Genomic DNA, 14,323 nt, shown 5'->3' with positions numbered 1-14,323 from the left:
GAGTAAAGATCTGAATCCAACATTTGTGTATCCTACATACATGCTTCTAGTTCCAGCAACATGCAGCTCAAAAAAGAAAGCAGCATCAGAGCTGGCACCTGCTGTTTAGAAATTCTTCCATATTTTCCTATAACCTAATTTCTTTCAAAATATTTTTTTAATTAAAAAAGAAAAAAAAAAACAAACATGAGTAGGAAATAAAATACAAAGTCTGCTGAAAAAAGCAGAGGTGGGTCTAAAAGGATCCTCCCTCCTGCATATACTATTCCTGAAGCAAATAATTAGTTATTTGAACAGTGCTAATTTCTATGTTAATTATTTTTTTTAAGTTCAAAGAAAACTATCCTACAGAAACTATTAAACAATATATAAGAGATAGAAAGGGAACGGGAAATCTTCAAATTTTATTTTCCAAGTTACTTTACCATAAGTCATATATTAGTGCAGGTTGTTGGATGTAATATATACAATAGACCTACATATTTCAGAAAATATAAGGCAGTTGGTCTAGTATTTTTAACTTTTTATTCTAAAAATGTAACATTTTCAGGTCAATATATCAGTCTATTTAATCTATCTCTGTAATTTCAAAGGACCGCTTAAAAGAAAAAGAATGACTGAAACGATTAATATTCTTAGTATTTAGAAATGGTAAGTGATTCCCTACTTTCACAGAAAAGCACTTAAGTTATCATTTCTTATGGGGGCATAACGAATCACGTTGAAAAGACAATTTTGTATAGCTGTGGCAATGCTGCCCTTCATAAAACATTCAAAGATACTAGCAGTTTAAAAACTGTGTTCATAATTCATGCGTTTATCTTAAATCTTGCAAGGAAATATACATTGGCATGCCCTGTGTCCAGGTAGGTGCCTCCTCTACTGCAATTATGTGGCACAATGATGACATCCAGTGGTTAGAAGGATAATTTTAGCTATTTTCCCCTTGCTGTGCCAGTTTTAGTGCAAGTTTAAGCAGACAATTCTAAGCAACTATAGAAATGAAGACCAATCTGGCATTCAAATTACCCTATAAATATATTTTTATAATTCTAGCAGTTGATGCAGAATGTTTCCAGCAACAAGAGGCAAACCCAAGGTAAAATCTCTGCCCGGTTCTTTTCTGTATTTCTTGATAGCCAACTCACTTCAGGCTGTCCAAATGCTGGGAACAAACACATTGACAGGACTGCACCTACTCCCAAGACCTGTAGAAGACATTAATAGCATCCCTGGTTTCCTTTCATTGTGACTATTTTCTGATCAGCCAAGTTTGATTTCTAACAACCAAATGCTTTTAAACCTATTGACTTCATTACTTCTGGCATTACTCTTACCCGTTTTGGCATCTTTCCACTCTTCAGATAGAAAGGTTTTTGACTGGATAGTGTATTTAGAAATGGGGCTGTGATTGTCTGTTCCACGACTCCAGGTAAGTGCTACAGCAGTGTCTCTAACATCTTCTACTCTTATACCTCCAGGAGGGCCTGGAGGACCTGAGAAAACAAAACAGAAAATAAAAGTTCACTAACTTTCCTACTTGTATTTATCAGATACAAGGCTTTGGAATCTCATTTTTTACTTAAGACCAGATCAAAACCCATACATTTTAATACTCTACAGAGTGATTCAGAGGGTAAGCGCTTGTGCATCTAACAGCTATCAAACAAAACTTCCTTGACTCCTGCCTTAGTAGCAATATTGAGATTTTCTTAAGTGAAAAATGATACTTTGAGACTATTGCTGCTCTTGTGTTCAAACAACAGTGAACTCAGATTCAGAAAAAATACACAAAATTCTTCTTTCTAAATTCCACCCAATTATGACCTTATTGGTAGCCCATCTTTAATCTACACTTCCGCTTGTCCTCTATTGGCCTGGACTGCAGTTTGTGTCTTGTAACTTATATTGGAGAAAAATCATACATTGAAAGACATTTCTATAGATGTCTTCATATTTCTCTTGGCCTTTATATTACCCAAATGTGATAAACTCAGCATCAGCTTCAAACTTCCTACACACAATACAACTTGAGTGAAAGCAGAACAAGGCAATGTTTCTCTACAGTTCAACAAAAGCTTTCTCAAAAAAGAATTTGAAATTCTATGCCAAAATGTGGAATCTACTATACCCACTGAACTAAAAGCAGTCTTGCAAACTATATGGGTGAAGTCAAACAAATTCTGTGCACCAGAATAACCTCACAGACACCACCAAGGAAGAGAAGCACCAAGTTGTTAAAGGGAAAACATTAATACCAGACGAACTGCTGAAGTGAATGCTTCCATTTACCAAAATGCATTTTTTAAATATTAAAAATTTACTTTTAATTGCTACTACTCCCACACATCTACTTTGAATGGTTAATTTTTTTAATGTTGCAGTGCTGTGACGCTGTCCCCTGAAGAGAGACAAAAATGTACAGATCAAGAGGCACAAGACATTTTTTATAAGAGTAGAAAGCTAAGAAGAGAGTGATGCAGGTGCACACAAATGTGAGTATAGGAATCTTCATCTGTAAAAGACACCAGAATGTTCAGTAAGTTGTGTTAAAAAACCTGCAACTTACAATTCAGTAACCCAAAGTTTAGAATCCTCTTACAAACTTGGCCTACAGATTTTTTCAGATCAGTCTTTTCAGATGACATATATTAACTATTGTGTAAAGAGACAATGCATTAGAACTATTGAGAAGGATATTCTGATTCCACATTCAGAGATAAGAACATACCAAAATAATTCAGGTAATTATCCAACAATCTGATTGAACAACGTCCAGAGCATATTAAAAAAAAATCCAAAAGGAAGTAACTTACTGCAGTACTTACAGAGAGACCATAGAAAACAAAAACAAAAACAATTCAACATAAAGAATGGAAGATTTCCACACCAAATCTAAACACAAAGTGTTCCAAAATGTATCTTTAGCTCTTGAGGTCTTTTACTTTCCTTATAAATCTGAGCAAAATTAACTAAATCAAACCAATATACTATCATATATTGCATATTTTTTTGTGGACAGACAAAATATCTTCCTATGCTCGCATGAATGGTGGATACCCTTTATGCTCTTAAACTAGTTTGATGTTTTCATGCTTTGCTGTTTCCTACCAATGCAGTGAAACTGTAATGTCCCTTTTGTCATTTTTCATCAGATATTCAACCTTGTCCCTGTAAGATGCAGTCTTCCACTGACAAAAGTGGTAGTGTGAATTACTCATCACTAAGCAGAACTGTGTTAATTGTATTAAAACCTGAATGTTGAGCATAAAACAAATGTTAATTTCTTCCACAATGTAAACTCAGAGCAACGATTCTAATTATAATTACTAGGTTGGAAGGATAATCGGAAGCTTGATAAGGCACCTTTTCTCTCTTTAACAGGAATTCCTTACACAATACAAAGACACATGAACAGTCTCTCCCCTTCTTTGAAGATGTATTCTGCAGTTTCACGACTTACCATTCTTGCTTTGACATATCATGCAAAAATAATGACATTTCAATAGCTGTTAATACCCAGTGAAAATTAAATACAGAAATATTCAAAACCACAACATCCTCAGATGACAAAAATTCAGATTCAAGGCACATGCTGTACTCCAGGTGTTATAGAACTCTATAGTATAACTGGAACATGGGGCAAAACATAACAGAATGTGGCCCCAAGTACAAGTTCTGTCTGCTTTGAATTGTCAGCATGACAGAGCATTAGCACTTCCGAACATGTTATACCTGGAGGCATAAAGCAGAGTAAAATGCTCAAATGACGTGAATTAACTCACATTATTGAAACCATGCATTCTAACAGATCTTGTAGGATACCTACCATATGATCAAGTACAGTATTTTTAGAGCTCAGTAACACTTGATAGGCATGAATCAGTTAACAATGGAGCGATAACCTTAATTCCAAATGTCCTGATGTCTGCATTTTGAAAACTAGGAATCATTTTAATGTAGGTCTAGTACTGTGCATAAGAATTTAATCTATAAAGCTTTATGAGAAAATAGAAGTGGCTTCTTGAAACTTTTATACAGTAGATACATCAAAATTATATCTTAAATCTATTTTTAATAATGAAGGCTGAATTAAAGTATCTAAAAATTACTTAAACATAAGGAAAATTCCCGTAATAAGAAAAACTTAATTCCTTTTCAGGGAAAAACATGCTCAGTTAGACATCTGTAGACTCAGTGCCCTGAGTAGACTTTAAGAACTTTACATGCTCATACACTTATCATTTTGATTTCTGTCATTTCTTGTTGAGAAATAAAATACTCTAAACAACCTAAACCACTCTGCTTACCTAGTTGAGAAACAGCCACATCTCTGTGTGACCTGCAGAACCTTACCTCTTACCACCAGGTCAGCCGAAGCTGAGGAGTTGTCAACGATGGTCTGAGCGGTGCACATGTACCTCCCCGCATGCCGCAGCTGGACGTTTTTAATCAGCAGCTCCCCGTTGGATTTAATCTGTTACAAAAACAGCACTTGGTGAAGGCAGGAAACATCTCTGTAGACCTATGTGATACTTATCTGCATATCCCTCCCAACTAATATACACTGATTGTTATTTCCAAAAATCAAATGCTTTCTTTGAGCATGGATCACCCTCAAAGATACATCTGATTCATATGAAAGTTGTTGAAAGTGTCCTGTTTCCTGAGGAGCTGCTGCTCTTTACTGGGCTTGAAAAAAACCAGATGTCTTAAAGAAGTAAATATTTTTTCACAAGCCAGTATCACTTTTTTATGTTTGAAGCCCTAATGTGAACATTAAATTTAGTCAGTCATTTTGCCGTAACGAGCAGTCGGATGATTCTTCTGCACATTACTTGCTTTTGTATGCATGTTTGTATGGTAACATGTCATGAAGTCCTACATGAGTAAGATACTCTTTGGCACTTTCTTTACAAGCAAAAAGCAGTACAAATGCATTTTTTTTTTGCAGAGGCTATAATCACAGATTAAATAAAGGTGCACCAAAGAGATACCAAAATGCAGCTACTGCAGATAAACTAATGTTCAAAGTTTCAAAGTTTAATGTGTCACAGCTCCTTAGGGAAAGGCCAGCCCCTCTTCTGCACAGTGGTGTTGGGAATGGACAGGACAATGACAGTGACCATAACGAGGGAAGGAATTCACCATTCAACAAGGCACATACCCTCATCATCATCATCATCATCATCATCATCACCACACACCCTAATCACTCCTCAACACTCTTCACCGATGCCACACTACTGTGAAAATATATAGCTATGCTTTCAGATGGCTATAAGGTCCGCCAGTTGCTGCTACCTGAGATTGTACAGATAGACAAACTGAATAAAGTATTTTTGTCCTATGACACTTCTATTAACCCACTGAGTAACTTTAGATGTGCATCTGCAAAACAAGGAGTAGAAGTCAGACCACTATATACACCACAAGTATTCCTGTTGGAGAGCACATTTTCTGTTAAGGCATTCAGAAAGACATTTAAAAATAACACACTTTAAATATTTTGCTTATCTATCTTGCATATCCTTTATTTCATAAAAAAAGATTACTAGGCTAAAAAACAGGGCTATAGATGTGTTAGTCTTAAAGGTATTTCAGGAGAACCCCAAATGTTGTCACTGAAATATATCTGATTGTTTTCATGGAAGCCAAGATGTTACAAAAGTTTAACAGATGGATTTATTCCACACTATACTGAAAAGGTAACTTTCAGACTCCCTAACTCACTCCAGATTGTTCAGAAATTTAATCTATTTTTGTTGTGTGTTGTTTTTTTTAAAAAAAAAAACAACAAACAACACAAACACTGAGATAACTCACTGCAATCCTGAAACTTTCACAGGCAGGAGCAAAGGGATTCAGATGTAAAATGGTACATTGAAACCAAATTGCAAAATATTTAGATGTAGGAACTAGTGTTATGATCATGTAAAGTTGTAGGGAACAGCAAAGATTTTCAACACAATCTTAAATATTTTGGGCTGTCATTCGTGTCTCTGAATGTAGACATTCTGAAGAAATGAAATAGTCATGTCATCCAGTTTATATTTCCCAATTGAAAAGGAAGGGGAAAAAAGGTTAAATCTTTTCCAAATGTTCTGAAACTAGAACGCCAGTTCAGAGTCTATATTTAGGAGAGGTTAAAATAGCCAGATAAAACTATTCTTTTCCTTTCCAAACTCCAGTGAGGACTTTGGATGCCAACTTCAAATTTGTCTCGCATAAAATTTCAGCACAAACTGAAATCTGTTAACATAAATTTTGATCCAACAAAAGAATTCCAACATTCAAGAAATTACTGAGGTAAACTGTTGATTGGATGAAAGGAGAATCAAGCACACTTAGGAAAAACTGCTTAATTTTGCCTAGCAATACTTCAGCTGATTGCCAGGTGGAGAAATGCAGGTTCCTTTTCAATTTTTGGGCAACACAAATAGCATTAGCAATGATCAAACATTAGCTGGATCACTGAACGATCAAATATTCTTGATATATTTCTGACTATTTATCTTTTACTTATTATTAAACTATGTCCACCTTAAGACATATATATTGACACATATATTCACACTGCATATACATACACACACACACTCATGTTTCACTCAAGACTAATATGACAAAGCTTTTAATATAATTTGCCAAAGTTCTTGTAGGATACAGAGATGAGGTGAGTCTGGCACAGTGGCATTTCTGTGCAGGTGCCTCCCCCAATTTATTCATGAGAACTTCATTATGGCTGTGTTCGAGGACAGCATCCTTGGAAAATCTGTAGGGATTACTGCATAAATTAACATTGGCTGCCTGGCTGACTAACCACATGTAAGCCTTTTTTTGTCTACAGACGACTAAGCAACCATGTCTACAGCTTTCAGGAAGAAAAAGAAGTGGGAGTGTCAGTACTTCTGTGGGAGCAGAGGGGATGGCTACCTGCTCTGCCCTCAAAAAATTACAACAAAGATGCTGCAGAAGTTCAGACTCGTGGAGTTTTCAGTTGCTGGGTTGTCTGGGGTTTTTTTTGTTTGTTCTTGTTTTTGTTCTTAATAAAAGAGATAAAACATTCTTGATCCTAGTGCTGTGTATAAAACTGTAGTTTATTAGCATTAAATGTCATCCTAGAAAGAACCATCCTGCCTGTGAATCTCTGATCATTGCTTGCATTTTAATCTGCAAATAAACATAAGTAATTTACTATTTGTAATAGTCTTAGCACTCATTAATACCTAAGTTAGCACTTTTATTAGAATACTTTATTATACTGATTAATGATGTGCCCATGTACTTGCTCTAACATTACTTTCCCTTACGGCAACTTGGTCTTTAAATCTAAAAGATGAAAAACAGACAAGGAAATGCAACATAATTTAAAAGTCAACAACCCATATATATGGCATTGTATCTTGTTGGTTCAGAAGCTCTTCTGGACCAAGGTTTTATGTAGTTGGTGAAGAAGCTTTCCATACCTCAGAAGAAGCCTAAGTTCTTGGTGGTAAAAGAAGAGCTTACAAAGCACATAAAGAGTAAAGGCATAAGCAGATTCTGTCCACAAATTAGATATGAATGCACTGTATGTTTTAATTCAAAAACCTCAGCTTGGCTGTGTTGAAAAATGCCTTCCTTAACTCAGAAAAAAAATGAATCAGAGACTGGAAATTGTGATATCAGTACTCAGGGAAGTTCCAAGGGTATCTGTGGTTCACCACTCAGTTATTTACCCTGTTTTAAGCAAAAGCCTTTCATCATATCAGCCCTACATTTTTGCTTTAATAATGATGCCAAAAATAGCATCGTATGACCTGTTTTTGAGATTCACTGTTCTCTTTTGCCTAACACCTTCTCCAGTGCACTAAATTACTAAAAGCCATCAGAATGTGCCCCTGTGTGATCATACATAATTTGCAGGAACCTAGTCTGTTGACTGGAAGTAGTAACCACTTCTCTTGGGACATTAAAGACAATAAAGAAGCACGTTAGTACGAAGCTAACAAGCCCTTTGTAATTAAAAAAAAAGCACAATAAACTCACTTGAAAGATATAGAAGACCCTGGTAAGTAGACACAGGCTCTTAACAGACCGTTTTAAAAAAATATATATTTTATTTTTTTTTTTAGTTCAGGTTTGAAAATGAGACCTCTGAGCTTCAGAGGTGTTCAATACAGAGTGGAGGTAAGATGATAAGAGAATTGATAAGAAGCAATGTGGAAGAGTTGGGTTTCTTAGTGATAAGATCAGCTTTCCCAAATCTAACAGTTATTTAAAACACCTTTTTCTGTTACCTGTACCTAAAATTAGTAACCCTAAATGAGTTCATGTGAATTATTTTCTTCCTGTCAGTAGCGGATTGGCTATGTGGTAGATAAAATTAGAACAGATAAACCAACAGCTGTTGGTGAATGTAAATGTGATCATACTTCTTTTCCTAATATTGAGATCAGAGATGACAGGGGGAAAACAACAACAGTGTAACTCTGTTGTCTCAATCCTTTTCACAGGATGGCTTATCTCACTTTTTTTTTTTTTTACTTTTTTTTTCTTTTTTTTTTTAATAAGCCACAGCTGGCAAGAAAGTTAAGGGCAAATAAAAAAACCAGCAGGATAATGATGACAGAGTTGTTCCCACTGAAGAATCTTTTCCTTCAGTGAACTATATTTATATGTAGAGGATGTACAGTGCTAATTTTACCCCTGAAATGTGGACAGGGAAATACTTCCAAAAAATATATTATTGTTCCCATTCAGCATACTGCTGAGAATGCTTGTGGATAGCATGCTTTGTACCAGCATCCCTGTGGTAATATGTCTTGCAGAAAAACCCTAGGTACTTGTTCACTTGTATTCAGTGCTCACAGCTTTATGGCTGATAACAAAAATTCACAATATGCTGCACAATATATACACAATATAATGCAAACCACATTTCTCCGAGTAGTGATCACACCTGGTTTTCTCAGCTCCTGCTACCTTATGAGGGATGGTATGTGGATTTTGTTTGTTTGTGAAGCCTCAAAAGCATGTAGGATTACAGTCAACTGATTTTGCAGTGTATTTTTTAAATCTAGCACAGAAGTTGGCATATCTTGGTCCTCTAAATAGACTACATTTCTTCATGCTGGAAACAGCACTGTGGATTAATAATAGGTTTTCTCAAAGGCTTCTCTCAGAGCTAACTGCTTGTTGGCTTCACCCTCAGCACTATGAGGGTGCTGCCTTCTGCTTTCCTTCTCCTTGAACTTAACCACTGACTCCATCCATCTCATTCCATGCTCTCTACATTACTATTAGGCCCTTGCCTCTAAATTTTACCCCAAACCAAGCCAAAATTTTACCACCAAACCACTCATGTTTAAAGCGTCTCCCTAATACATCAAGGCACAGAAAGCAGTGTGTTGAAGAGAGTGCTTTCACAGAGTCCTGGGGCTCTTTTTCAGAAAAAAAAAAAAATCATCAAAAAGCAGCACAGTTGATCTGGTTGGTCATGCCATGTTGTTCATGAACAGTCACCTGCCCCCTCAACCAACTCTACTCAATGAACTCTCTCCAACTTGGTCTCTCAGGTTTTGTTCCAATCCAGACACATCTCCTTCTCAATCCATATAGAGCTTCTTCTTCCTCATCAGTGTGTAAGTCAGCTTTTTTATCTAAACATTTTTTCCAGTTCTTCATTTCTTCTCCTGAACTTCTCATTCATTTCCTGTCACATAGCTGTAGCTGGACTTCCCATGCTGCAAGGAAGATTACCAGGGAATGTGAGGAAGAAAAAATTAAATTAAAATATTTGCACATTTTTTTTTTGCTGCAGAAAACTGTGGAATGAGCAGGGAAGGACTTACACAAGAAAACTAAGTGTCTACTCAGTAATTTTTTTAATTAGGAGCATGTAGTAGAACATCTTTGTCTACCATGTCCAGCCAAGGAACTGCAAATTATAATAATTAACAAAAACTAAGCAGGTATTAAGCTATACTCCTCTAATTGGATTTTTATAGTCCAGCTTTTTATTTGTGATTTACAAAACCATTAGTTTTGGACAGTTTTCCTTTTTGGCAAATGCTGCCTCCAATCTAGAATTCATCACACCTATTTTAGACATCTGTAGTGCAGATTTTAATATGTGAAACTTTCAGCAGATCACAGAATCATGATGGTTGGAAAGGACCTCTGAGATTACCAAGTCCAACCACCAATCAAAAAAAAAAAAAAAACAACCCCAAAAAACATGAATACAAACACAACCCAAAAAAACATTACCCCACCAAAAACACCCACAAAAAAAACCCACAACCTTGGCCACTAGAGCACACCCTGAAGTGCCACATCTACATGTTTCTTGAATACCTCCAGGGATGGTGGCTCAACCACCAACCTGGCCAGGCTGTTCCAGTATCTGACCACTCTTTCAGTACAGAAATTCTTCCTAATATCCAATCTAAACCTCCGCTGCCACAACTTCAGGCCACTTCCTCTGGTCCTATTGTTATCTACTTGGGAGAAGAGGAACACTCATCTCCCTATAACCTTTTTCAGGTAGTTGTAGAAGGCAATGAGGGCTCCCCTCAGCCTCCTTTTCTGCAGACTAAAATCCCCAGTTCCCTCAGCGACTCCTTGCATAACTTGTTCTTTAGACCCTTTACCAGCCTGGTAGCTCTTCCCCGGACACACTCCAGCACCTCAATGTTCTTTTTTAACGCGAGGGCCCAGACCTGACCACAGTACTTGAGATGCAGCCTCACTAGTGCCAAGTACAGGGACACGTTCGCCTCCCTACTCCTGCTGGCCATGCTGTTCCTGATACAAGCCAGGATGCTATTGGCCTTCTTGGCCACCAGGGCACATTGCTGGCTCACACTAATCTAGTTGTCAACCAGCACACCCATGTCCTTTTCTGCTGGGCAGCTTTCCAGCTGCTCTTCCCCAAGCCTGTAGCGTTGCCTGGGGTTGTTGTGACTGAAATGCAGGACCTGGCACTTGGCCTTATTGAACCTCATGCAATTGTCCTTGGTCCATTTATCCAGCCTGTCCAGGTCCCTCAGTAGAGCCTTCCTACCCTCAAGCAGATCAACACTTCCACCCAGTTAGGTGTTATCTGCAAACTTACTGCACTCAAACCCCTTATCCAGATCACTGATAAAAATATTGAACAAGACTGGCCCCAAAACTGAGCTCTGAAGGACACCACTGGTGACTGGTCACCAACTAGATTTGACCCCATTTGCTACAACTCTCTGGGCCCAGCCGTCCAGCCAGATTTTACCCAGTGAAGAGTACACTTGTCTATGCCATGATTCACCAGCATTTCCAGGAGAACACTTCAGGAGACAGTGTCAAAGGCCTTACCAAAGTCCAGGTAGACAACGTCCACAGCCTTCCCCCATCCAATAGGTGTGAAGAAACAGGCCTTTCTTCTTGTGTTTTACTTTAACCTAATGTAACTGTCTGGCCACACATCTCCAGAATATTATGAATGTAGTCCTAGAAGACTGCAAAGCTTTCTGTACTTTAGAGAGGGACAAAGTTCTCATTAAAACTGCTGGTAAGGTAAATCATTCCCAAATGTTAAAATAAAATTGACAGTTCTCAATGAAAAAAATCCTATTTTGATGGTACCAAGCTTCGGACCATTACCCCAGCTCCTTATTTCCAACAGTGGAGCTTCTGATTGTAGTGAAAGGCACTGAAAACCCATTAGACAAATAACTATGCACCAGCATTTAAATGTATTGGCTGAGCAAAATACTACTGCCATCTGCTTTCAACATTCAATACACTTCATTTAACTACATTTTTTACACAAGTATATTAAACCATTGCAGAAACAAAAAAAGGTTGAAGACAGAAGAGACTCCTGAATGTCTTGTCCAACCTCCCTGTTCAAAGCAGGGTCGACTGAAACAAGTTGCTCAGGGCCTCCTTTGGTCCAAATATTTTTAATGACTCCATAGCCTCTCTTCCAATGTCCAACCTTCCAATGTCTGTCAGCCTCTTCCAACGTCTGACCACCTTAATATTGAAAAAGTTTTTCTTAAGTCTAATTGGAATTCCCTGTTTATCAGTTGCTGTTCATCATCTCTCGACCACTTACTGGGTGCTAATGAGAAGAGTCTGGCTCCATCTTCCTTAGTTCCCTCTTACCAGGTATTTATACATGTTGACAAGATCCTTCTGACCTTTCTCTTCTGCAGGCTAAATAATCTCAGTTCCCTTGGACCCTCCTCATACATCAGATGCTTCAAACCATTAATCATCTTAGTCCTATCACTGAGAAATTCAGCAGAGGGTTTAGGGTCATGCATCTTTGATTCTTCTCCTTTCACAAAAGGAACAGAATGATTGCTTTCTACTTTGTGATTTATTTTTTTTTAATGTAAGATGTAAATTTCACATATGAACGAACTCAAGTACAAACAACAGAAACAAAGACTCTTTGGTATGCAAAAAATTTAAGAGAATTAAAAAATTCTCACAATTTAAAAAAAATAAAGCAACAAGTTACAGGTTCCTCTTTTAAATAGCCTTGGTTACTCCTATTTTGCACCCACGATTTTGGTATTCTCTTTTTTGTTAGCTTTATTTTGTGTTTACAGAGCAGAGGGGAATTCAGCATTTTGAGTGGGGGTCCATTGCTGTATTATGAATATAAAGTAACATGAAGGCACCTGATAAAAAAAAAAAAGTAAAAGAAAAAGTACCTGCTGTGGGATGTAAAAAGCGCACTAGATGCCAAGAACAGAACTTACAAACCACTTCAGCAAGGTACTTTAAATGATCCAGAAATTACATGATGGGGTGGTACAGGTCTGCATTTTGATAGGTGGGAAAGGGTCCCAGACACCCAAATACAGTTTTTCCTTATGTTCTTTTTATAATCTCACCGCTAATATGAAAAAAAGAGAGCAAGCAAAAAGTCTGTTGTCTCGAAAAATCCAGCCTTACTGTCTTCTTCCATCACCACTTGCTCATTCTTTTAATTCTAAATTTAAAAGAAATTCTAATTTTAAAAGAAAGTTATTTGCAATCAGGCCAAGTTCCTGAACATTTGTATGGCAATTCAGTTTAACTTACTAAAGAGAAAATGGTGAGATACACATCAGGGTTTCAGGTTCACTGATATTGTTTAAGACAAGTAGTAAACAATGCAGCAAACACAGGAATACTGATGGTATGGAAAGTATTCTAAAATGTATGCACGCCTATATGTGACCCAGACTATTGCAGTCTAAATATTACACTCCTTCCTAAGTGTATGTACAAGTTTCTGACTTGAACCACTTCAAATATGGAGCTTCTCCTCCTGACATACAAATGGACTACTGTGGCTCCAATAGTTTATAAAAAAAAAAAGCTACACACCTTCACATATTGAAGAGAATCTTTTGCAATAAACTTAGAAGAATAACTGTTTTGATAGTGTATAATTTATATATATGTGTGTGTATATATATATATACACACACACTTTTCAGTCTTTGAATATACCTGACAAAAAATAGGTCCATAAATAACAAACGACAGAACATTAAGTTTTCCAGATCACTTGAAGTGCTACATCTCTATGGGACTTGGAAGTAAGTGTTAATCTTTAGTTCCTCAGTTAAATAATCAAAGGAACAATCATACCTGAAGTCAAAAGCAATCAATTTAATAATAAGATTCTGATGACTCCCTTTGACTCTGGAAGATAATCAATTAATATATATATTTCTTTGAAAATATATTTTTTAAATATCAATGTCATAGGAAATCAAAACAGCACTGAGAGATGTTCTTCTGATAAATGAGCATTAGTACTAATGTAATGCAAGTCAGTTTCGCCTTCAGCAAATGATGGAGATACCAAAGCTCCCACTCAAAGAAAGAAGACTTGTGCAGGTATTTACATGAAATTCATTTGCATGCTATTATATGTATGTGACAACAATATTAGTATTATTTTGAGAACTGAAATACTGTAGGTTATAAAGTTTCAGCATGTCGATCTGTATTGCCAAATCCTCCATCAACAGGAAATCACAGCACAGAGCGCCCGCACCACAAATCCAGTAACTTTCATATTCATGATGGAATACTTTTTTTATTTTATGTTTGCAAAGGGTTGGGTGGCAGCACGGGCCTCCCCAGCTTCAAGCCGTGAAGGCTTCACAAGCAGTGAAGGCTGCTGCAGTCAAACGCACCACCAGCTCACGCCTTTGCATCTGAGAAAGCCTGAGCAAACCCGCCACCCAGTGACTTGAACTCAGAACTGCCTTCACTCGCATAGGAAGGAGAAGGCCCCTTAATGTTAGAATACAAAAACAAATGGGTGAAATAGAAATACTGAAAG

At 37.0% G+C, this 14,323-nt stretch overlaps 1 protein-coding gene across 1 annotated transcript in view; it reads right to left on the bottom strand.

Moving 5' to 3' along the window:
• The window catches only part of CNTN1 (contactin 1), a gene marked incomplete at its 5' end in the record, with an annotated part of 73,393 nt that overhangs the window by 38,336 nt on the left and 20,734 nt on the right, over positions 1-14,323 (bottom strand). The window contains 2 exon segments of the mRNA XM_010006296.1: positions 1,338-1,496; positions 4,357-4,477. Coding sequence (XP_010004598.1) covers positions 1,338-1,496; positions 4,357-4,477 — 280 coding nt within the window.

Source organism: Chaetura pelagica, unplaced genomic scaffold, assembly GCF_000747805.2.
Source record: "Chaetura pelagica isolate M959 unplaced genomic scaffold, ChaPel_1.0 scaffold108, whole genome shotgun sequence".
Taxonomy (NCBI): Eukaryota; Metazoa; Chordata; class Aves; order Apodiformes; family Apodidae; genus Chaetura; species Chaetura pelagica.
Note: the sequence above shows the minus strand (reverse complement) of the source record. Positions and strands in the feature narration are given on the sequence as shown.